Source organism: Hemiscyllium ocellatum, chromosome 23 (genome assembly GCF_020745735.1).
Source record: "Hemiscyllium ocellatum isolate sHemOce1 chromosome 23, sHemOce1.pat.X.cur, whole genome shotgun sequence".
Taxonomy (NCBI): domain Eukaryota; kingdom Metazoa; phylum Chordata; class Chondrichthyes; order Orectolobiformes; family Hemiscylliidae; genus Hemiscyllium; species Hemiscyllium ocellatum.
Window position 1 is genome coordinate 48,222,795 of NC_083423.1, and position 26,370 is coordinate 48,249,164.

Consider the following 26,370-nt stretch of genomic DNA (forward strand, 5'->3'; position numbering starts at 1 on the left):
GCGGAACGCTGATAGGGGAGGGGAGGGAAATATATCCCTGGTGGTGGGGTCTGTTTGGAGGTGGCGGAAATGACGGCGGATGATACGCTGTATACGGAGGTTGGTGGGGTGGTAGGTGAGAACCAGTGGGGTTCTGTCTTGGTGGCGGTTGGAGGGGCGGGGCTCAAGGGCGGAGGAGCGGGAAGTGGAGGAGATGCGGTGGAGGGCATCGTCGACCACGTTTGGGGGGAATCTGTGGTCCTTGAAGAAGGAGGCCATCTGGGCTGTGCGGTGTTGGAACTGGTCCTCCTGGGAGCAGATGCGGCGGAGACAAAGGAATTGGGAATATGGGATGGAGTTTTTACAGGGGGCAGGGTGGGAGGAGGTGTAGTCCAGATAGCTGTGGGAGTCAGTCGGTTTATAGTAGATGTCTGTGTTGAGTCGGTCGCCTGAGATAGAAATGGAAAGGTCTAGGAAGGGGAGGGAGGAGTCTGAGACAGTCCAGGTGAATTTGAGGTTGGGATGGAAGGTGTTAGTAAAGTTGATGAACTGTTCAACCTCCTCGTGGGAGCACGAGGCAGCGCTGATACAGTCATCGATGTAGCGGAGGAAAAGGTGGGGGGTGGTGCCAGTGTAGTTGCGGAAAATGGACTGTTCCACATCAGACACTTCAGACTGTTCCGCAAAGACCACTCCCTTCGTGACTCCCTCGTCAAGTCCACAGCCCCAACCAACCCAACCTCCACTCCCGGCACCTTCCCCTGCAACCGCAGGAAATGTAAAACTTGCGCCCACACCTCCTCCCTCACATCCCTCCAAGGCCCCAAGGGATCCTTCCATATCCGCCACAAGTTCACCTGTACCTCCACACACATCATCTATTGCATCCGCTGCACCCGATGTGGCCTCCTCTACATTGGGGAGACGGGCCGCTTACTTACGGAACTCTTCAGAGAACACCTCAGGGACGCCCGGACCAACCAACCAACCCAACCACCCCGTGGCTCAACACTTTAACTCTCCCTCCCACTCCACCGAGGACATGCAGGTCCTTGGACTCCTCCACCGGCAAAACATAACAATACGACGGTTGGAGGAAAGGCGCCTCATCTTCCGCCTGGGAACCCTCCAACCACAAGGGATGAACTCGGATTTCTCCAGTTTCCTCACTTCCCCTCCCCCACCTTGTCTCAGTCGGTTCCCTCAATTCAGCACCGCCCTCCTAACCTGCAATCTTCTTCCTAACCTCTCCGCCCCCACCCCACTCCGACCTATCACCCTCACCTTGACCTCCTTCCACCTATCACATCTCCATCGCCCCTCCCCCAAGTCCCTCCTCCCTACCTTTTATCTTAACCTGCCTGCCACCCTCTCCTCATTCCTGATGAAGGGCCTATGCCCGAAACGTCGGATTTCCTATTCCTTGGATGCTGCCTGACCTGCTGTGCTTTAACCAGCAATGCATTTTCATTTGTTTAACTAATGCAATTGAGACTAGAATTTTATTTTTATTTGCTCATGAGATGTGAACGTCACTGTCAGCATTTGTTGCCTGTCTCCAATTACTCTTGCGTAGACTGCTAGGCCAGTTCAGAGAGCCGTTGAATCATGCACCGATTGCGTAGGGATGTCAGAATTCCTTCCCGACAGGGTGTCAGTATCCCTAGAGCGTCATCATGGATCTCTGGATTGCTAAACCAGTGACATTATCACTACACCACCACCTAGTCAATATAGACCATATGTAGTAAAGTTATAAAGAGAAAAGGAATGTTGTGATTTCTAGTGGTTATTGTCAAATTTCTTGAAAGGAATTGGGGTATTTTGCAAGAATGAAGGTACTGTAGATGCTGAGAAACTGAAATTAAAAAGCAGGAAATGCTGGAAACAACTTGGCTAGTCTGGCAGTATCCATGGAGGATCAACCTGTTGGGTCAATGACATCTCACCAAACAGAATATACCTTATCCAAACTGGCACTCATGCAACTGATGATGAATCATGGGAGATTGCATGTTCCCAGGTCCTTATTAAGAAGATGTAAACAAGGAAACTGATCAGGAGGCGTTAATGGATTAAAAGTACATGTGAAATTAATTGAAGTACAGAGAACACTTGATGTGACACTGATGAGTCTCATTTAGAAATAAATCGAATGTATACATACAATAAGCAAGGGTTAAAATGTGGGCATATTGAAACGTGGTCAGATGGTGTGATCCAAGGTCGAAGAAATGTTGTGCTATTAAAAAAAATTGCCTTTAATTTATCTTCAAACAGATGATGAAAAGCTGTCCAAAAATTAAATATTAAATTTTCATAAAGGCTGAGAAGGGAAGGAGAGAAAATATACTGATTAAATGAATGTGGATGGTACAGTGGCTCAGTGGTTAGCACTGCTGCCTTACAGTGCCAGGGACTTGGGTTCAATTCCAGCCTCAGGTGAATGTCACCGTGAAGTTTGCTCGTATCTGAATGAGCTTCCTCCGTGTGTTCCAGTTTCTTGCCAAGGTCGAAAGACGTGCAGATTAGGTGGATCAGCCATGCTGACCTACCCATAGTGTTCAGGGATGTGCAGGCTGCGTGGATTAGCTGTGGGAAATTCAGTGTCACAGGCTAGGGTAAGGGATTGGATCTGGGTGGGATGCTCTTTGGAGAATTGGTGTGGACTCGAGCCAATTGGCCTGCTTCCACTGCCGGAATCCTATATTTATGAAAAGAATTGGACCAGACAGACTGTTGTACCTTATTTTGATTGACAGTTTATGACCTAATCATCCTCCCAGACTCCAGGTGAGGTTCCTCAATTTTTTGTGGTTCCAAATGGGAACACCTCTAATCTTTTCGTTCCTGGGAAGGAAGGATGAATGACTTCTCCTGTTTATTGGATTGCACTGTCAGTTGGTTGCACCAATGCTAATTTAAAAGGGACCCTTCCCTGGCCTTTCAGGCTACATGAATATATATGTTTTCAAAGCACTAATTAAATCAGGTTTTTTTGGGTTAAGAGAAAAGTATTAAACGTGAGAAGGAAAAATAATGCCCCACATGCAGGTTATAAATGAGAAGAGATTCGAGAATGAAAGTCAGGAGATCTGTGTTCAGATTTTGGACAGTTCCTGAAGAGTAGACTGTGACTGTTGATAGTCGAGCAGTCAGTTTTAGGATTCTTGGCTTTGTGAGTTGGTTGAAATTCTTTCATCCTGTTTCCTTTTGGCAGTGACTGGCTGATGGCACTCCAGTGATAGTCCTTGGTTCTTCACTTGGAACCTTCACAGCACGCTAACATGTGAATGTACGCTAGCACATGAGTACCTCTGCTCACTAACTGCTTGTTCCACGAGCACACGGACCAGGTTTGAACTGGTTTTAAACCCCTGTATTTGTGTATTCTTGAAGGAACAAGAAACAAACATGCCTTTTGCCCAGATTTCTCCAATCGCATTCACACTCTGGAATAGCACTCGGGGTTGCAGTACAGTCTGTAGTGAACTGTTCTCCTTCTAAGTCAATCCTTTTGAAGCTCCTTTAAGATGTCATCAGGGTGTGAAATTCCAGGGTCTGTCTCCAGAAATCTGCTCAATTTACATCTCCATTCATATTTTACCTGAATGTCCTTATTGTTTTTTTTAATTTGATAAGTGATCCAGGATCATGACGAGTTGAGGGAATTGGTAAAGTGGAATATTCCACAACTCTTACAATTAGCCTATAGAACCCAGTATGTCATTAACAAAATGCTCTTTCCTAATTGGTTAACACGCTTCTGCACTTTTAAAATAATCCATATTTTGTTGTTCATAAAGACATTACAGGAGAGAAATTAGTAAGAATTGGGAAGAAATTTCAGGTTATTATTTGTAAGTATTTAGTGGATTTCTGTATGTGTATTGTACACTGGCACTCAACTCTGCAAAAACAGTCTCAGTTGTAAATTGTTTGAGTTGTTTGGCTCTCTAGTACAGTTTTTATAATTGGATGAGATAGTATAACAGAGCTTTTCTTTAAACTGTTAGTTACGGAAACCCTGATCTTTTCATTTGTAGGGTACAAGCAGCCTCGATATGTATATTATTCTAAGGTGTGTTACTGTGGCTGGCCCTTGTGATTCTCTTGCAATCGACAGTGAATTTGGATTCATTTACCACAGGATGCTGTTAATAATGCTGCCGCTAAGCTTTCCATGAAGTGTAAAATATAAAGGGGCAAAAATGTACAATAATATGAAAACTTCATTCAGCATTTGCAAGAGATTCAGCAATGTGCTTGTTTAAAATTTAAAATGTGTTATATTTATTGACATTTATTTAACAAAATGTACACCAGTCTGGCCCTACATATTGAAGGGGAAATGTTTAAGGTATGTTTCATAGGACATTGATACCTGAACTATTCTCATTTCTTCACAGAAGTATGGTGTTTTTATTATTTGTTTGCATCCATCTGTTCTAGTGATCATGTATATGTAGCGAAGTGTTTTAAAGTTTGTGAACTGGATATTCAGCAGTGAATGAATAAGAATAATAATAAGCAAAAAAGTCTGTAGAGTTTTGCATTATCCAATTTGTATTCAGCTCAAAATTTATTCCAATAATTTTTTTTTAAACTATCAACTCAAATGGGTATGTTATGGCTTTGTATTCATTTATTAGATTTGTGGTTACCAAGGTAAATTTGCTGAAACTTTCAAGGCTGCACACTGTGATTTGTCACAGTCTTGATGTCTGTACAACGAGTGACAATCTTCGAAAAATCTATATTAGTGATGTATTTAATTACAGAGCAGATTGAAATTGACAGTCTTGGTGACCTATTTGTGGACTTGGGCTGATGGATGCTTTCATCAAGTCCTTTTCCCTTAGAATCACTTATTTCTCAAAGCAAATAGAATTGCTGTTTTATCTTAAAAGATCTGATCCCTGAAATATCTGGAATGTTGGATCAAAATAAATTTTAAAAAGGCAAATTTATATTATATCACAAAGAAGAAACTAATCTTTAGGTTGCACTTATAAAGGGCAGCTCAAGTACTGTGCTTTAACTGAGTTAGAAGCTAAATATTTGTTTTAGCTAGAATCAGTTAATTTGGCAGGCACGGGAAATAAACTATATGTTGTGATTTTGGAGGATTGCATTTCATTGAGTTTTCACTCAGTCACCAAGATGTATTTGCTGACAATCTTTCAAGTTTAAAATTGTCAAATCATTTAGTTTGGAGGAAGGTGATGTCCGTGGAGGGAAGAAGAACACCATTGTCTTGCTTTGGGTAAAACAACGTAAATGATTAAATGGCACAATCTGAAGAAGAAAATTCTGTTGGAACCTCGATCGAAATTTAACCATCGGTATCAAATTGGTTCATTTGGTATCTTATCTTGGTGCGGGCGAGGAATAAAAGAAATATGTAGTCAAAGCATTACATTTTGCATTCATCAGGACAGATGCAAGAGTGCAAACTTTGAAAGGAAACAACATTTGGTACTCTTGCATCTGTTCTGATGAACACAAAATAAAAAGTTTAGACAGCATGCGTCTACTTTCAGCAATATTCAAGTTTTATCCTGTAAGTGACTATCTCATTGTCGTTTATGAGGTCCCACTGTGTAAAAATAGACTTAACTGCAGTCGCTATGATTCGAAAGACTCCGTGTTGTGATAGGAGGGCATGGAGGATTGAGGAAGGAAGAACAGTACCTAGTAGTAGAGATCAGTGGTTACAACAAGGGAACTGGTTGATGTCTGAATGAAGTATTAAATCCCACTACAAGTCTGGAATCCCTTATTTGAAAGCTTCAGAACCAAATGGTTTTCAGATGACGAATATTTTTGGTTTCTGATGGCACCCCCCCCTCCCCCACCCATATATCCGTGCAGGTCTGTTCAAGCCCTCTGGTTACACAAAGAACTTTGCTGGCTCAAATCGATCTAGAAGTGAAGATTTTTTTCCAAAGTACCTAAACAGTCCCAAACAGTCATACAGGCACACTGAGTTTGTGCTTTTGGAAAAAACTTTGCTTTCAGATCCATCAGTGTGCCTGCAGGGCTGTTCAAGACCTTTTTCAAAAGACCTTAGGTTTCGATCTGTAGTATATCAGCACAGTCAGTGCCCCGTAAGAAGTCTTTGTAAATGTCTTGTTTTCCTTCATCTCTACATCTGGTATGCAATGTATCCCCCCACCTCAAAACAGTTTGCTGGAGGTTGGCGGATGGTTCATCAGTTCCACTCTGGAATTGCCTTGGATTGATCTAAAGCAAACTCTGTCTCTGAATGTCAGTTTCTGAACCTTTTCTTTTGATGTTACAAATGAAATTATTCTTCCTTGAAGTTACATCCAAGTTTTTCTCCTTGTGTTTATCACTCCATTTGTTTGACACTAAATGGAACCCTGCCCCCTCACTTGCTTCCCAACTTCAGTTTCTTAATTGGCAATAAACCATGGTTTGTACGCTGCTTGTTAGCTACAGTTTCAACAGGGCAATGAGTTTATGTCGTGTCTGGTTACAGTTCAGTTTCAGTCTGGCTATGTCCTTGACTGCGTAAACTAGCAGTTGACTAGATGAAACCTCCAATAGCAGAGCCATGTTTCTGTCAGTGGAAATCTGTTTCCAGTGGGGTTCCTTTATGCTTGCTGCTGATGCTCTTTCCGTTTGTGACATGGACTTAAATGTAGTGGGTATGATAAAGAAGTTTATGGAAATGTGGTAAACCGTGAATAGGATGGCTAAGGAAATGTGTCTGAAGAAGAGGCATATCAGATTCGAAATATTAACTCTGTTTCTCTCTCAGATACTGCCAGGCTTGCTGGGATTCTCCAATATTTTCTCAGTTTGTCTCAGCTGCAATGCTGGAAATCTGAAACAATCTGTTTTACCGAACTTGCCTTTGCCAAAGGTGTGTTTATGGGGTATTACTATATTGGAATAGTTGCTCTTTAGTAGTTTAATAATAATCTATTATTCTGTTAAGTTTTTCAATTGGGTTAAAGTTAAACCAATTCTTTTTTCTTTTCTTTGTATTTAGTGGCCGTTAAATGTATAATATGTTTTGCGTAAAGCCAAGTTGTGTGACCAATTGAATTACATGTGGAACAACAATATCTTACACTTGTCTTTAAATTAGGCTAGACGCTAACCTTTACCTATCTTCTTGATATATTGGTCTGGTCAATAACACAATCTCTAAAAAGGGCAATGGTTTCAGAAGCTGAGAGGAGTAACAGCTGAAAGGACTGACCTTGAAAGTGCATAATTCACCCAGTGCCAGGTGGGTTGTATCCTGCAACATAAGAAGACAGCAGCTCAAAGCTGGAGGCAATTCAGCCCCTCAAGCCTGCTCTGTCCTTTAATACAATCACTGCTGACCTCATCTCAACTTCCATTCCCAATTTCCTGTTCCACTCCCACGACTGATTAAAAATCTGTCTATCTGGTCTTTAAATTTATTCAGTGTGTTGACATCCACCACACTCTGGAGTAGTGAATTCCACAGAGTCATAACCCTTCAAGAGAAGGTAATTTCTAATCATCTCTGATTTAAGACGTGACCTAAAACTATGACCTCTTATTTTAGATTGTCCCACACAGGGAAACATCCACCTTCTGGGTACTTTGTCAATCCCATTTAGCATTTTCTATACCTCAACTAGAGCATCTCTCACCTTTCTCTAAACTGGAGTGAGTATTGACCTAAACTGGTCAATCTCTCCTCATAAGACAAGCCTTCCATCACTGGAATTAATCTTTCAACCTTCTCAAAAGCAAGTATATCCTTGAATTGAATTGAATCTATTGTCACGTGAAAAGCTTGCAAGCAATACAGGCAGATCACAGAGCTAAGTAGCACAGATAGTAACTAATAGGTAAACAGCAGCAAAAACAAAAACACAGGTACAGGCGAATGTTAAGAGTTTGTGAGTCCATTCAATATTCTAACAACATTAGGGTAGAAACTTTCGAAACCAGCTGGTGCATATGTTCAGGCTTCTACACCTTCTCCCGGATGGTAGAGGTTGGAGAAAAACATTGCCAGGGTGGGATGGATCTTTGAGAATGCTGCTGGCCTTTCCTTGACAGTGGGCCTGGCAGATGGATTCTATAGATGGGAGGTTGTGATTGTCCGGGCCGAGTTCACCACTCTCTGTAACCAGCTCCGATCTTGAATGGTACAGTTGTCATACGAGGTGGTGATACATCCAGACAGAATGTTCTCGATGGCGCACCTGTAAAAGTTGGCAAGGGTATTCACAGTCATGCCAAATATCCTCAGCAGCCTCAGGAAGAATAGACGTTGTTAGGCCTTTGTAATCTGTGCGTCCACATGAAGATTCCAAGAAAGCTTGTTGTGGATGACCACTCCCAGGAGTTTGACACTCTCCACTTGTTCCACCTCCGCATTATTAATGCATAGGGGGATATGAGTAACATCCAACGCAAGTCAATAATGAGTTCCTTTGGTTTTGCCAGCATTGAGAACTAGGTTGTCCTCAGTGCATCATTTTTCCAGGACTTCCACCATCGTCTGTATTCTGTTTCGTTGTCATCTGAGATTCGACCAACTATGGTGGTGTCATCAGTGAACTTGTAAATGGCATTAGTCTGGTATTTGGTGAAGCAGTCATGGGTATATAATGAGTACAGTAGGGTGCTGAGTACGCACCCCTGGGGGGTGCTCCAGTGTGGAGTGCTAGTGAGGATGGAATATTGTCCCCAATCTTCACTGATTGTGGCCTGTGGGTCAGGAAACTGAGGATCCAGTTGCAGAGATGGGTCTTAGTCCGAGATCACTAAATTTTGTAATCAGTCTCGAGGGGGTATAGTGTTGTAAGCTGAACTGTAGTCAATGAGTATGATTTTTACGTAGCTGTTCTTGGTGTCAAGCTGTTCTAGGGAAAAGTGAAGGGCAAGTGAAATGACATCTGACGTGGATCTGTTTGTCCAATAGGCAGATTGGAGTGGGTCAAGAGTAGTGGGGAGGCTGAAGTTGATTAATGCCAGGACCAGCCTTTCAAAACACTTCATGACCACTGAAGTTAGGGACGCTGGGTGGTAGTCATTGAGACATGCTGCATGAGCCTTGTTAGGCACAGGGATGATGTTGGCCCCCTTGAAACAGCCAGGGACAGGGGCCTGCTGCAGGGAGAAGTTGAAGATGTCCAAGAAGACCTCTGCCTGTTGATCTGCACATGCTCTGAGTGCACAGCCTGGTACTCCGTCTGGTCCCATCGCTTTCCTTGGACTCACACAAAGGAAAACTGGTCTGAGCTCTGATGCAGCGACTGTTGGGATATGTTGTGGTTCTGTTCGCCGAGCTGGAAGTTTTTGCTGCAAACGTTTCGTTCCCTGGCTAGGGAACATCATCAGTGCTATTGGAGCCTCCTGTGAAGCGCTGCTTTGATGTTTCTTCCGGTATTATAGCGGTTTGTTCTTGCCGCTTCCGGGTGTCAGTTTCAGCTGTAGTAGTTTGTATGTGGGGTCCAGGTCGATGTGTCTGTTGATGGATGTTCTTGCCGCTTCCGGGTGTCAGTTTCAGCTGTAGTGGTTTGTATATGGGGTCCAGATCCAGGTGTCTGTTAATGGAGTTTAACTCCATTAACAGACACCTGGACCTGGACCCCATATACAAACCACTACAGCTGAAACTGACACCCGGAAGCGGCAAGAACATCCATCAACAGACACATCGACCTGGACCCCACATACAAACTACTACAGCTGAAACTGACACCCGGAAGCGGCAAGAACAAACCGCTATAAATACCGGAAGAAACATCAAAGCAGCGCTTTACAGGAGGCTCCAATAGCACTGATGATGTTCCCTAGCCAGGGAATGAAACGTTTGCAGCAAAAACTTCCAGCTCGGCGAACAGAACCACAACAACAGACACCCGAGCTACAAATCTTCAACCAGACTTTAAACTGTTGGGATAGGTTTGTCAGGACTTGTCGAAATAAGTGTTGCCTCTCCACCGAAATTCTGCTCAAAGCGAACATAGGCGTTGAGACGATCTGGGAGGGATACATCATCGTCTGCTATCTTGCACTGTCTCTTGTTAGAACCTGTGATGTCATTCAGTCGCTGGGTGTCTATCTGGGTCTCTGGTTTGGATCAGTATTGGTCCTTAGCTGTCATAATGGCTCTGCGAAGGTCATACTTGGATTCCTTATATTTGAGTGGATCTCCTGATCTGAAGGCTTCATGCCTGTTTTTTAGCAGGTTCTGTATGTCCTGATCCTTCCAGGGTTTCCTGCTGTGCAACACCTGGATTGACTTCCTCGGTATGCAGTCCTCCACACACTTGCTGATAAAGTCTGTGACAGTAGTGGCGTACTCGTCCAAGGTACCTGCGAACTGTTTGAACATGTCCCAATCAGCCGATTCCAGATAGCACTGGAGTTGATCATCTACTTCCTCTGACCAGCACTGGACCTGTATCCGTGAGGGGGTCTCCTGCTTAAGTATTTGCCTGTAAGCCAGGAGAAAAACACAGCATTGTGGTCGGTGATCCTGAAATGAGAGTGGGGGATGGAGCAGTAGGCATCTTTCACAGTGCTGTAGCAGTGGTCTAAAATGTTCGAGCCACTGGTGGGGCAGGTAATATTGTGGTGGTACTTGGGCAACACCTTGGTCAAGTAAGGGGGCCAAAACCTGTATGCAACACTCAAGAAGTGGTCTCACCAATTTGTTGCACAATTGCAACAACATTTCCTTACATTCCTATTGACTCAAAGACTGTTAAAAGAAGTCAGGGAGGTATAGCAGGTGATTGAAGGATCATTTTCAAATCCTCACTAGTTACAGTGGAGATGCCGGAGGATTGGGGTCTGTGAATTTTGCACCATGATTCCAAAAGGTTGTGGGGATGGGCCAAATAAGTAAATCCTTGTCAGTCTGATCTCGGTGCTGGGTAATATTGGGAAACGGGCTTTCATGAAGAGGGCCCAGTTTTATTGGGAATTGTCAGCATGCTTTTGTTCTGGGAAGGGCATGTATTGTACTTTTTTGAGGAAGTAGCTAGGAAGATTAGTGAGAATGTTCTTTACATGGATTGGAGTAAGGTATTTGACAAGGTCTCATGTGGCAGGTCTTTCTGGTTTAAGCAAACAAAAAAAGAATCCCGAATCTCAATCAGCTTGGAATTGTTTTGGATTCAATTGCTTAAACTCTGACAGGCCAAAGGAAAGGTGGTGGCCAAATGAGATCATCACTGGGCTGTTACTCTAGAAACCCAGGTGTTGCTCTCAGGATCTGAGTTGGAATCCCACCCTGGCAGATGGTGGAATTTGAAATCAGTAAAAAATCTGGAATTAAGACTCCAGTGATGACTATGTATCCATTGTCGACTGTCAGGAAAAACCCATCTGGTTCACTAATATGCTCTAGAGAAGGAAACTGCCATCCTAACCTGGTCTGGTTTACACGTGACTCTAGACACAGAAATATGGTTGACTTTTAACTCTAACAATTGAGGATTGGCAATAAATATTGGCTTATGCAGTGACACCCCATCCTGAATGAATAAAAGTTAGAAAGGGGTACCTTGTGTCCTTTTATTTTGGTGCAGTGGTAGCGTCCCTAGCTCTGGACCAGGAAGTCTGTAGCAAGTAGGACTTGAACCCAGAAGTATGTGATAACATCTCTGACCAGTTGATTAGGAAATACCTGAAGGGATATCTTTGTTGTAAACAGCTGTTCGCAACACCTCGAGCTTTTAATTGCTACCACATTGCTAAATTCCACTGTTTTACTTTGAAATGGCAGATTTGTCCTTATTGCATGTCTGAATTTTGGGACCACAACTTATGGTCTTAATTATATGCAGTAGTAACTGAACCATCTTACTTGGAGTATTTATTTTAAATTTAGTTTCATAACTGGAAAGTGAAAAGGTAACAAGGAATACCCACAACCATCATATTTTGTAATGAGTGAAAATGAAATTTAGACCTGGTTTTTAAGTAATCTTTTCATCTCATTCATAGTGATCTGTATCCCCTGTAATTAATTTTCCAGAACCAGCTGCCAGTGATCAACTCTACACCTCAATGGCTCGAGAGTTTCAGCGAAAGCACACAACAGGAGGCAACACCATAGGAGGCAACACCATAGAAGAGCAGAGGGCGCGTTGGGAAAGGAAGAGGATTCGAACTGCTAAAGAGTTGATTGAGACTGAGCAGAGGTACTTCGAACAGCTGGAACTAGTTGTGGTGGTAAGGATGCGATCGAGAACACTACAGTGAGGGATACGGCTATGTGACTTGAATACAGATTTTTGTTCAAATAGCCTTTTCATCTAAACAGGCTTTTCTTCCCTTAGTATTTTATAGAAATTTTAAAAGCAAAGGGGACCCTGCAGCCAGGTGTTCGAGATGCCATATTTTGCACTTTAAAGGCCATCCATTCAGTAAATAGGTATGATTTTATTGTCAACGTGTTTCAATTTGTCTCTCTTAGCTTGTTGTTCGACAGTTGGTTCTGCTATAATGCGTGTTTCTTCAACCCGAATTGGCTTTAATGTAATTGAAGAATTTGGACCATTGTTTGTAGAATGCTAACTTTTCTCACCTGTACTGGCTATAACATGATTCCAATCCCATTAGTTTAAATGGCATGGCTATTGTGTGACTTTTTTTTAATGACGTGAGATGGCATGAGAACAGAGCTGTTCGCATTATATCAGAACCGACTGTACTTGTTTTCCCGCATTCTGTTTCCCTTGATGGGATCTTATATTTTCACTTGAGCAAGAAGCCGAAGCCTCCGTTTAAAAGTCTTGATCAATAAAAGACAGCATTAGAAACATGCCACCTGGGCTGGTACAATTACAACATTTAAAAAGGGGGCATATGAATAGAAAGGTTTGGAGGGATATGGGCCAAGTGCTTGCAAATGAGACTAGATTAATTTTGGAAATCTGCCCGGCATGGACGAGTTGGACCGAAGGGTCTGTTTCCGTGCTGTACATCTCTATGACTCTGTACTGCATGGAGGTATCAATCCAGATTAAGCGCTCACTGTTGGAGCACCATCTGCTGCCTGTGATAGAGTACTACCAATTTGTTTCTGAGCTGAGCCTCCTGTTGGTTATTTATCAAATTTTATTAAGATAGGCATTCAACAAGGTTCCCCACGGGAGATGGTGAGCAAGGTTAGATCTCACGGAATACAGGGAGAACTAGCCGTTTGGACGGTTGTTTTTCAGACTGGAGGCCTGTGACCAGTGGAGTGCCACAAGGATCGGTGCTGGGTCCTCTACTTTTTGTCATTTATATAAATGATTTGGATGTGAACATAAAAGGCACTGTTAGTAAGTTTGCAGATGACACCAAAATTGGAGGTGTGGTGGACAGCGAAAAAGGTTACAAGATCTTGATCAGATGAGCCAATGCGCTGAGAAGTGGCAGATGGAGTTTAATTCAGATAAATGCAAGATGCTGCATTTTGGGAAAGCAAATCTGAGCAGGACTGATACACTTTAATGGTAAGGTCTAGGGAGTATTGCTGAACAAAGAGACCTTGGAGTTCAGGTTCATAGCTCCTTGAAAATGGAGTCGCAGGTAGATAGGATAGTGAAGAAGGTGTTTGGTATGCTTTCCTTTATTGGTCAGAGTGTTGAGTACAGGAGTTTGGAGGTCATGTTGCGGCTGTATAGGTCATTGTTTAGGCCACTGTTGGAATATTGCATGCAGTTCTAGTCTCCTTCCTATCGGAAGGACATTGTGAAACTTGAAAGGGTTCCGAAAAGATTTATAAGAATGTTGCCAGGGTTGGAGGAGTTGAGCTACGAGGAAAAGCTGAACAGGATGGGGCTGTTTTCCCTGGAGCGTTGGAGGCTGAGGGGTGACTTTATAGAGGTTTATAAAATTATGAGGGGCATGGATAGGATAAATCAACAAAGTCTTTTTGCTGGGGTGGGGGAGTCCAGAACTAGAGGGCATAGGTTTAGGGTGAGACGGGAAAGATATAAAAGAGACCTAAGGGGCAACTTTTTCAGACATAGGGTAGTATGTGTATAGAATAAGCTGCCAGAGGAAGTGGTGGAGGCTGGTACAATTGCAACATTTAAAAGGCATTTGGATGGGTATGTGAATAGGAAGGGTTTGGAGGGATATGGGCCAGGTGCTGGCAGGTTGGACTAGATTGGGTTGGGATATCTGGTTGGCATGGATGGGTTGGATCGAAGGGTCTGTTTCCATGCTGTACATCTCTATGACTTTATATTTTCTGTGGGCTGACGGGGGACAGAAGATCTATTACTTTATTTCCTGATGGCCATTTCATAAAATCTAGAATGATAAAAGTGCCGAAGGAGGCTATTCAAGACCAATATCACTGCAACACTAACTCAACTTTGAAAAAGGACATGAGGGGCAATTTTCTTTTACACGCAACATGGTTAGTATGTGGAATGGACTTCCAGAGGAAGTGGTGGATGCAGGTACAGTTACAATGTGAAAAAGACATTTGGATAAGTACATGAATAAAAAAATGTTTAAAGTGATGAGGGCCAGGAACAGGCAGATGGGACTAGTTTATTTTGGGATTCTGGTCGGCATGGACTGGTTGAACTGAAGGGCCTGTTTGCATGCTGTACGACTCTCTGACTGTGTAAACTGGTCCCAACTTCTTTTCCCAACTGCAAATCACTTCTTTTCAGGTGCTTTATCAATTCCTGTTTGAAAGCCACGACTGAATCTGTCTTCAGCATGTTACCAGGCACTGCATTCTACTTGTGTGAAGAATATTTTTCCTGGTGTCACTGTGGGTTTCTTCTCCTAAGAGCAGCAAGTCTTCAATATATTCACATAAATGCAACCTCTCAACCCTGGAGCCAGTTTTGTAAGATCTTTCTGCACACTCATTAATATCTCCAGATCTTTCCTAAAGGGTGATGTCCAGCAGTGAATATGGTATTTCAAATGGGACTGTAACTGTGCTTTGTAAAGGTTCATTGTAACCTCCTTGGTTTACTTGCTCTATATATAAAGCCCTGGATCTTGGTTGCTCTTTTACCACCTTTCTTAACCTGCATTGCAATTTTCAATGCTTTGAGCGTATGTACCTTTCCTTGCATTCCCATTAGAATGATCCCCTTTATGTTGCATTGCCTATCCTCGTTGTTCTTGACTAAATATTCCATTTTATATATCTCTTTGCCTGAAATTTTACCTCTGACATTGCTGCTCATTCCACTAGCCTATCTATACATTCTCTTGAAATCTGTCATTTTCCTGCGCACGGTTAATGAGGCTTCCAAGTTTTGAAAGCTGAAAATTATGCCTGGTGCACCCAGGTCTTGGTCGTTAATAGTTTTCAAGAAAAGTATGGGACAGATCCTTGGAGAATCCCACTGCACACTTCTCCCCTGTCTGACAAGCAGCTGTATATTTCTCTTTATTTCCTGCAACTCCACCAACTTTATGTCTGTGCAGCCACTGTCCCTAGTAATCCAGTGACTTTATCTTTGATGGCGAGTCTTTTTATGTAATGTGTTTTCAAATGCCCTTGGGAAATTCAGGTACACCACACTAACTCCATCATTCTCATTGATCCTCTCTGTTACTCATTTTTACAACTCAAACAAGTTGGATAAGCATGGCTTGCCCTTAACGTCTATTCTGGTTTTCCTTTATTCACCTACTCTTATCAATTTGGGGCTCTTATAGTGTCATGGTAGTGTCCCCACCTCTGGATGAGAAGGTTCGGTTCAAGTCCCAACTGCTCCAAGGTGGATCAATAGCATCTCTGAGCAGGTTGATTTGAAGTTATCTTTACTCATGCTAATTTTTGCCCTAGTATTGACTGTAATCCTTTTCTCACCACTGTTATTAAACTGTTGGGCCTGAAGCTACTCTGTATACCCCTGCATCTTATTCTCATAGATGTTGTAAACTTTTCACTTCTCTAATCCTCCAGCACTACCCTGTTTCTAAGAAGGGTTGCAAGACTGTGGCCTGTAACACTGCGCTTTCTACACTTAGTTTCTCCAGCAACTTTGGATACATCCCATCTGATCCTGCTGACTTTATCAACTTTTAAGTCCAACTCTTCTAATCCCCGCTCCTTAATTTTAGCCCAGCCAGTATTTCAAAGGTGTTTTGACTGTGATTTTCATGGCAACACTTCCCTTAGCAATGACGGATTCAGTTCTCCTGGTCTAGGCCTGTTCCCATTCCTTTTGAAATTAGCCCCATTACCAATTGATCACCTTCTATTCCACTTTGTTCCTTGTCTTTTTCTAAGGCTCATCTAAACATTGTTGTTTTGATCTCTGCTTCCTATCTATTCCCCTACTGGCATTCCTTCTGCCTTGCACAGACATCAGCCCATACGTTGATCTTTTGTAACACAAAAAGTGAACCACTGGAGGGTGTGTTCATGATCATCACCTTTATCATTCACAGCAGTGAGCCTGTTGTGTGTGGGCATGCTTTGCATTTCCACATGTCTTTACAATACAGCCTGTGATGCCTACTTGAGCCCAGTTATAAGGTATCAGTAAATAAATCATCCATTTGTGGGGTGCAAAACTGAAGCTGCCTCCTACTGCAAACATGAGTTGTGAAAAATGGGTTGATATTGACATGCTGAGCATGTGCAAAAAAACATGACTTTTGGAGCTTGAGAAATGGGTATGACTTATATGCTGGGTTAACTGATACAACATGATCCAAGGCAGAAGTGCAATGCATGGTGAAAACAAAAATGTTGGAAATCACAGGGAGTCAGGCAGTATCCATGGAGAGTGAGCAAGCTAATGTTTCAAGCCTAGATGACTCTTCAGACTGACTTGAAATGTTATCTTGCTCTCTCTCCATGGATGCTGTCTGGCCCTCTGTGATCTCCAAGATTTTTTGTTTTCAGTACAGATTCCAGCATCTGTTGATCCAATTCTGCAGCATTTGGAGTCTAGCTGTCTGACTTAGAGTTGTAAAGACACAGGTGGTCTGGGCTAAATGCGAATTAATATATGGCTTTCATTGTGTCTTCGATTATTAACGTGTCTCCCACTTGAGTTCAGTATCTATGAAGTTTTCCTACATGTGTTACTTTTAAGAAAATGTGCTTTGTTGTGGGGCATGAAGCACTGGTTTGATTAGCTTGGGGAAAAAAATGAGAGAAATGTCACTGGATAAGCAACATTTTTATATCCTACACAGGACGTTACTGAGTAATCTTGAAAATGGCAAGTTTGGATTGGCCTTTGACCTCTTCTGCTCTCACCTTCATCTTTATATCACTTACACAGACAATATGGAGCAGGCTGTCAAAGTCCTACAGGTAATGCAGCAATTTTTATGAGTCATTGAAAGTGTATTTGTAATGACAGATTTACATTCAGCAACATCTTCAATAGATTAATCCAGCATTTTGCTGTTCTGATGATGAGAGTGAGGTGACACCGTATAGAAATGGACTATATGTAAAAACAAAGGCTAATTGTCCAATGAGGTTGCCACACTGTCTAATTAAATTTGGCACCAGTGGCAGAAGCATCATCATTTGGACTTTGATTATGAAGGATATTCACATTGAAAGCATTCTTTATTAATTGCAGTTTTTGTTATCAGTTTTTTGTTTTATGCAACCTGCTCTTTCCCTAAGGAATTTGAATTTGAGGAGATGTTGGCCTAGTGGTATTATCACTAGGCTGTTAATCCAGAGACTCGGGTAATGTTCTGGGCACCCAGGTTCAAATCCCGCAACTGTAGATGGTGTAATTTGAATTCAGTAAAATCTGGATGTGCGAGTCTAATGATAACTGGGAATCCATTGTCAATTGCAGATTCACTAATGTCCTTCAGGGAAGGAAACTGCCATCCTTACCTGGTCTGGCCTACATGTGACTCCAGACCTAGAGCCATGGGATTGATTCTTAACTGCTCTCTGTGCAATTAGGATGGGCAGTAAAAAGGCTGGCCTACTGACTGATGCCCTCATACCAGGAATTAATTTAAAAAAAGTTGGTGCTTTGAAAAAATGCTCAGCTTTTTCTCATCCCCTTCATTCTTAGGATATTGTCGTCCTCCTTCAAAGTTTGTCGGAGTAAACTCATGGAGTCACCTCTTTGACATTTCCCACTCTGTGTACTTATTTATCTCATTGAGATCCTGAGCTAGAGAGATATCACTGTCTTAATTAAGAAGAAGGATGTGACCATAGTAAATTGACTGATTCCATTGATTAAGGACTAGCTGTGCAAGTAACATTGATTTTAACAGTGGGTCTACATAAATGTAATTGTTGGAACATGGGACTGCATAATTAGGATGATCTGACAGAGAATAGTTGGTTTGTCCTTTTCAACCTTCAGTACCATCCCTGTGCATAATAATGCGCCCCTGCGCAATTAGTTTCAATCGGGAAATGTTATGAAACGTCTTCGCAGTGAGTGCAAAGAGATCGTTAAGATTAATATTGTCTGCCAACATCTGCAACACACTGTTAATTAATATGCATCTTGTGTGGTCTATTTTAGGAACAAATTAGGAAAAATAAGCAATTTGTACGTTTTAAGAGGCTCCAAGAATCTAGACCAGAATTCCAAGGGTTGAAACTGGAGGATTTGCTCCCACTGCCGCGTAAGCGGGTTTATCAGTAAGTAGGCATTGGTTCCTATAGTCTCTTCTCCAATGCACGCAACTCAGCACAGACGTGAGGGGTCATGTGACCTCCTGTTTTATAAATTGTCCCTTCTAATGCAGTAGGATGCTATTTGATAATATTTAAAAACATAGAAGTTTACAAGCTTAACCTTCTGCTGGAAAACGAATGAGGAGCCCGCCCTTCTTTTGTGCATATGAAATCATCGCTGGCCTGGATGGGTCTGGTGGATTGATTTTGTATGAATCACTCTGCTGCTAATAAACTGCCCTATTTGTTGCCCATGTTTTGTCCCATTAAGTCAGAAATGGTATACGACTTTGAATTATTGCATAATTACCAATTTCATGACTCAAAAGGATCTCAATAAAGACCAATCTTTTAAAATAGATGAACTTCCAAAATGACCAACTGAAAGAACCAAAGGATGTGAGTTCACTATCTTAAGTCTTTTACTGTAACAAACTAAAATCAGTTTACTCTAGTTCAAACATAAATTCACAGACAACAGAACTAACAGTGCATCAACTGAAAAAAATCTAAGTTTAGCATTCAGTTACTAATGCAAACAAAATATTTGTAGGAACCACATTTTCTCAGTGTCTTACTTCTGCAACAATGTAGCATTAAAGGAGCTATCCCAAAGTGACTCCAAACTCTCCAGCACACACATGTTGACAATTGTTTCTCTCTCTAGCCAGGTTTTCCCAGATCAACTATCACTAGCAAAGCATAACCCAACCTTCCTTAAATCTTTAAGAACCCTTTCTGTCTCTTCCACTTCTTTTGAATGGAAACCATAAGTATTCGATGGTCTTTAACACAAAACAGTTCTCTCTACTTTGCACAGTAGCTTTTCTTCTGCATCTCAGTTGCCACTGTCTTATTTTTGTGGGATACTGTGGAAGCTGATAAAATTCCATTTGACACCTCCAATGAGTTTCTGTTTGTTTCTCCACCTCCTCACCAAACCCTCCATCTCACCCCATGGTAACTGGGTCACACAGGTATTTCTCTAAACAGGGGTATATCAGGAATTCTAATTTTCTTGAATTTGGTGTTTTACTTTAACTTGGAAACAAGTAACTTGTCAAGTATTTGTATACGAGCAAATGTGTACATCAAAGTCTAATTAACTATTTCATTACAAATGTTGTAAACATCAAGCCTCAACTATATGCCTGACAATTCAAAGCCAAAGATTGTGTGTTTTACAGCTGATAAGAATTTCAAAAATATACATTTGGAGACAGTACTGGGTGGAGGTGCTTCATTCCTATTTTATTATTGCATCGTTGACGTAACTAGTATGTAGGCAACCAATGCTTTGTAACTAACTGGTTCAGTAAGACCAGCATTTATTGGCCGTTCCCAGTCTCCATTATAGTGGCGAGGGACAATTGTCTTTTGAATCACTGCAGTCTGCCTAGAGAAGGTATTCCAATAATGCTGTGTTAGGCCGATCCCCAATGTTTTTATCCATGACAGGTAGAAAAAGTAGATTCTACTTTTGAAAAAGTAGAATCGCATTGGGTTGAGTGCCAACCACTGGTACCTTGTCATTTTCATTAAGTTGCTTTGAATGACCATTAGCAGCCCCAAATGGCATTCCTTGTCTCTCTTAGTGATTAATGTCTCAAAATATATTTTTCAGACAGCTGGAAAATTTCATCTCCATCATTAACACTATAAATTGATGATGACTTTATTTTGAGTAATTGGAGGAAATATCCAATTGGTGTATTAACTATCTGATATTGATTCTCAACTTCAGCCCTTTTCATATTGAGTAAAATTCTCACCAATCCTTTATCTGCTTACTTAAACACAATTGAAGCAATTTCTTATTGTTGTTTTACATCATGCCAGGTCAATACACCAATAAATCCAGATAAGACACTTTTTGTTGGCTATTCAGTCTTGTCTTAACAGATTTTATGTTTTCACCTCATACGCCATATGGGGTTGAAATATTCACATTTAAGACTATCTCGCCATGAATTTTCTGTCCTCCTCTGACCTTCGTCTCTGCTTAAATCAGTCATCACAAATCTGAAGTTCCTTAGGCCTTCACTACAGCGAGTTAAAGAGGCAATGGCCTAGTGGTAGTATCGCTAGACAATTAATCCACAAACTTAGCTCATGTTGTGGGGGCACGGGTTCCAAGCCTGCCGTGATACATAGTGGAATTTGAATTCAATAAAGGATCTGCAATTAAAGAGTCTAATGATCATCACGAGACCATCGTCAATTGTTGATAGAAGCTCATCTGATTCACTGATGGGCTTTAGGGAAGAAAATTTGGCCTACATGAGACCCCAGCCCCATAGCAATGCGGTTGACTCTTAACTGACCTGTGGGCTATTAGAGATGGACAATAAATGCTGTTAGAGATGCCCACATTCCATCTCAAAATAAATCTTCAATATCTTTGCCTCCACAACTGCACTTTTGGCGAGAAATCTTCACCTCATATAGCAGGTCCTTTCTCCCATCTTCCAAATTTTTATTCCACCTGGATCCTCCCATTCGCCTCTTACTCTGTCCAGATCTTTTCATTAGAATCTGCTGGTGTGATGCATCATCTCAGTTTTTCTCCTCCAGTCACTTGATGTAACATTCTTTCCTCTGAACCTGCAGCACCAGTCCTCAGACCCAGCATAGCATTGTCATTAATGCCACTGACAAGCATAATGCAGTTGCAAGTAAGTGAACCAACTAACCTTGAGGCAGCGGACGGCTAGTTCTCTAATGGTTTCTCCTGACAGTCACAACCTCAACCTGTAGTTTCCCAGTTTGTCACTTATCCCGTCTCATCCTTAGTGATCTTTTCCTCCAGTCTCATGAGTTCCCCACTTCCCCTCCCAAATACACGGAGTCTTCTGCCCGTTCCCAATATCCACAGGAAGGTTTGCCCTGGAAAGTCCCATTTATTCAGCCTGCACCTGTCACACACAAATGATTTGTTCATTTCTAGACCTTATTTTTCTACTATAGTCAGGGGTCTCTTTTTCAAAACTTGCTCTCGTTTCTCAATTCCTGGCATTCCCTTTGCACCCAGGACATCTGGTCCCTCTCTGTTACCACACTGTACACACATTGATGAGAGATCTCATGGCCTCTCCTTTGACTAAGGCCAAGTCTAACTTCATTTCCCACCCCCCACCGACCACCACCACCCTCTTCCAACATCTCCTTTGATTAAACTTGCATCCTACCAAACAAAATCTTTTGCTATGGAACTTCTAACTGAACCTACCTTTTTCATGGAATACGTGGTACATTCTTTGTTCTGGTCCTACTTGTGTTCTCTCTGTCTCTGTCTCTGTTTCTGTCTCTCGGTATCTTTCTCTGATATATTGCTGTTTGTTTCCTCAAACTGGAACATTTCAAAAATATTGTTTCCATTTTCCATTTCATTCCTAGGGTCCAATCTCCAAATCTTTCCTCGTCATTGACATCTCTAGACCCATCCTTTGTTTCTATACTTGTCCCTACATCTTTTCTTAGGGTCTAGCATCATCGTTCATTTAGTCATTCAATCCCTCCTGCCTTCCCCTCTCTTACACACCTTCCTGCTTTTCCTGTTTCTGTACTCACTCAAAATACTGTTCCATCTCTAACCTTTTTAGTCAAGTTAGATGAAAGGTCATGACGCTGACTCGTTAACTTACTATTTATTGTCACAGATGTTGCTTGGTCTACTTGAGATATTTCCGGCTTGTTCTGCCGCCTTGATTTTCAAATAGAAATGCTAAAGCTTAATGCCAGTTAAAGTAAATTTGTTCAAAAGCTGTTCCTGGCTGTTTGTTCCATTTCAGGGGATTATATTTTTTAAAAGATAAAAACACTTACACTTTTGAGATAAATTGAGCAATAAAAGAAGGACATTTTAATCATTATTATCAGCGTGACTGTAACATTGCTGGGAATTGCACTTAAAGTTAGATCCTGCATTTTCAGACTGTTTTTTTTCCCCTTAGACCACTATCATAAAAATAGGTCAACCAGCCCATTGAGTCCACACCGATCCTCCAAAGAGCATCCCATCCTATAACCCTGCATTTCCCATTGCTAATCTGGGCAATTTAGTATGGCCACTCTACCTAACCTAGACTGTGGGAGGAAGCTGGAACACCTTGAGGAAACCTATGCGGACATGGGCAGAATATGCAAACTCCGTGCAGTTGCCTTTCATTTCTGGGTCATTGGCCATTTGCTGAAATGAAACTGAAATAGTCAGCATTACTATTGCCATCTTGAGATAAATTAATCTAATGCTTTCCTTATTAGTTTCTTCCTCTGTTTCTCACATACTCCAGCTCAGTTAAAGCTCTCCTACTTGAAGTTGATCCTGTACCATGTTCCACTCGCCCATTACATGCTAATCCTCACTGACTTTGTTCCCCATCTCCTCACTTCAAATTAAAAATACATGTTGGCCTTGAAATCCTTCAGTACTCCTATCCTTTAATGACTTCACGAGTCCTGTAATAACTTTCCATCCTCAGGCTCACCATGTATCTCAATGACTCCACCAATCCTGTAATAACTTTCTATCCTCAAGCTCTCTACACCTGTAGCCCATCTCTTTCCCCCCCCCCATTGGTCCAGCATTGCAAATTCTTCCTTTGTCTGAGAGTCTGAGACTTGTTTCCTTAAAATCCTCCAATCCCCATCTCATTGCTCAAGCTTCCTGCCTCTGCAGATGCCAATAGGGCGATGGCCATCATCAAATTTGACTTAATTTGGCAAATAGAAACACGCTGTGTGAGGAGCTGACTCACATTTGAAGCAGCGCCTTTTTGTGGAACTCTGCACGTTTGACCGAATGCAGTGTTTACAATGGGGAGACATTTCTGTTCTAAAGCTGGCTATCACTTGAGGGATCTTTCGATAGGTTCCAGGCTGGTTTGGATGGCTTGTCAGAGAGCAACATTTTATATCCTCCAAAGTGACCTTGAGTGGCTCCATCCAACAGCTGTGAAGATGGAGCTTGCTGCTTTCGCCCCTCCGCTTGCCAAGTGCAAGTGGGCAAAATTACTTCAAATAATGCCATGTTGCCACCTTGGTCTCCATCTGCACATTGCCAATTGTCAGCAGATATTAGAGCTTGCCACCCTCCTGCATGCTCTGGGCATGAGGCCAGGGTGATGATGTGCCAGCACGTGCCCCCTGCCCAAGATGTGCTGGATGAATCTTAGGCAGTGAAGTTGTGGCTGATTTGTTCTGCCTCCTCTCGAACGAGCTCGCTGGTTTTTATGGTGCAATCTGTCAATCTGGGAAGATCCAGCCAAGGGCACCGGACACTTGCCAGCACAGTTCATGAAGGCGGTCTCTCAGTCGCTGTCCTGAAATCCCTGGGTGTGTAGCCTTTGCCAATTGTGTCTTCACTGCCTATCTTTTCCAAACAGATGGCATTTCCCACTGTCAGCTACAATAGTCTGGATGTAGGAAGATGTATGAAGGCTGAGTGTTTAATAATTGACTCCCGTTGGTAATGTCTTTGTGATGCAGCTGTTAATTCCATGAGGAAGACCTGTTTATGGCTCTTCAACATTCTCAATTTGATGAAACTTTTGTTGGGTCCTGTTGACAAACCTCTATAGAATTATGATGCAGCTATGGAGCTCGGTTGACTGTTTGCTTGGCATTAAAAAAAAAGGAGATTTGATAGCGGAATTCAAATCCATGCAGAGTTTGGACAGAGTAGATGGGGTCGAAACTGTTCCCACTTGCGAAAGGCTTGAGAACCAAGAGGCACAGATTTAAAAGGATTGGCAAAAGAAGCAAAAGCAACATTTACCAAAAACATATTCACGCAGCGAATGGTTGAGGGTCTGTAAGGCACTGCGAGAGTCTGTGTGGCAGAGGCAGCTTCAATTGAGCCATTCAAAGGGGAATTAGACAGTTATTTGAAAAGAAACAGCTTTGTAAGCTATGGGATAAAAAGCAGGATAATAATCCGAAGTGAAATGTGTATTTAAAGAGCCAGAGTAGACACAATGAGCTGAATAGCCTTCCCATACTCTTTCAATTCTGTGACATTACTTATCCACTGGTTAAAAAATTATCATGCACAGTCTGTTATTCCGTTTTATTGATCTCTCCCTCGCTCTGTCTCCCTCTTCTCTCCCCCGCCCCTGTCTCTCTCTCTCTCTCTCTGTCTCTCTCTCTGTCTCTCTCTCTCTCTCTCTCTCTCTCTCTCTCTCTGTCTCTCTCTCTCTCTGTCTCTCTCTCTCTCTCTCTCTGTCTCTCTCTCTGTCTCTCTCTCTGTCTCTCTCTCTGTCTTTCACTCTCCTGAGCTATCAAGAGAGGCTAAGAAATATCTGGAGAATTGAAACAATAAGGCTGGTTCCCTTGAATTTGTTCAGCTTGCTCGTAAATGGATTTTTTGCAGGTCACTGCAAAATTAAACAAGTGAGACCCAAAAAAAATAAAAGTCATCACCGGGGTCATAACATTGAGCTTTACCTTGCCCTTTTCGGGAGAGAAAATACCCAAAAATGTCACCTTTATTTGTGCAGCTCCTCTCTCTGCATTTTCTTTTCTTCATCTTTTGTTGGGTTTCTGGTAGTTACTTGTTGCTTTTCTTCTTTGTTGTACTTTATTTCATTTGTGATGTTTTCCCATTTTTCAGAGCTGAAATCAGGAAAAACTGATTTGTCTTTGCGTTGCGTGAAGTAATGAATGATAAGAGGATGAGTTTCAAGTACGTTTTCAAGTACAAGTCAAATATCAAGTTCTGTCCTTGATATTTCTGTAAGCTGTTGTGAATTCCTCTGTCCAATTCTGTGAAAGTCAAATTCATGTCATTGCTCTGATGAGCCATTGTGTATAATCAATACATTTATTAATTTAATGTCACAAACATCTTTTTAAACATTTTTCACTTTGGCCCTGTATATGTTTTAGTAACGCTGTCAAGCTGCTATTTTCACCTTACTCGGATTACATTATTGATCTTGTAACTCTAAGCACGTGATTGTGGACTTTAAGTTTCAACTGCGTGTTGGGCCCTAACATTTCTGCAAAAAAGTAAAACTGTGGAATTTCTCGCTTGGCTTTCAAATAAATGTATTTTCAAACTAGGAAGGAGAGAGAAGAAAGTGCTGGCTTCCAGATGACAGGACACATTATGTCTGCTGTCACAGTAGATAGTGTGGGAATCTCCCCTAGGCCTGGCCTGCTTGCAACTGACACCAGTCTGCAGTAATTAATCTCCGCAGTGATGAAAGCAGCAGGTCTTGGGAAGCTCCTACTCGTGAAAGCATATGCTGGAGCCAGCTGCTGCCACTGTTCGGAGAGGGCCTGCACAGTGGAACACTCCACATTTGACAGACTCCCACAGTGACAGTCGTGCATCATTGGCATATTAGGCCCAGAGGAGGTGGAATTTGCCTTCTGCTGCCCTTTATTACCAGAAAATATCCATCAGACAGTAACAAAATACACTAATTATATGAGAAGCAAATTGTGGACCAGTTACTGTTAAGCAGACCTGTATGTCAAGACTGTTATGTTTTCATTACACTGTTCCTCCAGGAATGCTGACAACAGGGATTGTTTGGTCTGGTTGAATGTGTACTAATTAGATTCCCATTGTGCACATGCTGAAGAGAGCAGATTGTCAGTAATTGTTTAGTAACTCCGAAATAGTTTGAGTATTTTACCGAAGATATTTCAGACCGAATGGTGTGTGGCTTAACTGGAGAATATCCAGGATGCGTTGAAATTTTTAAGGTAATACGTTGACACGAAGGTACAGCCTGTTGTCAGCTTGCTTCAGC

At 42.0% G+C, this 26,370-nt stretch overlaps 1 protein-coding gene across 5 annotated transcripts in view; it reads left to right on the top strand.

Annotated features, from left to right (window-relative positions):
• Window positions 1-26,370, top strand: part of arhgef39 (Rho guanine nucleotide exchange factor (GEF) 39) — a 73,030-nt gene that overhangs the window by 26,167 nt on the left and 20,493 nt on the right. For 4 of the 5 annotated variants that reach the window (XM_060843223.1, XM_060843220.1, XM_060843221.1 and 1 more), the window contains 4 exons: window positions 11,990-12,186; window positions 12,294-12,388; window positions 17,137-17,257; window positions 18,456-18,574. In XM_060843223.1, coding sequence (XP_060699206.1) covers window positions 12,022-12,186; window positions 12,294-12,388; window positions 17,137-17,257; window positions 18,456-18,574 — 500 coding nt within the window. In that variant the 5' untranslated portion in view covers window positions 11,990-12,021. Of the gene's footprint in view, window positions 1-6,776; window positions 6,872-11,989; window positions 12,187-12,293; window positions 12,389-17,136; window positions 17,258-18,455; window positions 18,575-26,370 lie in introns of those variants that run through there. The other variant, XM_060843224.1, reaches the window with a different exon arrangement.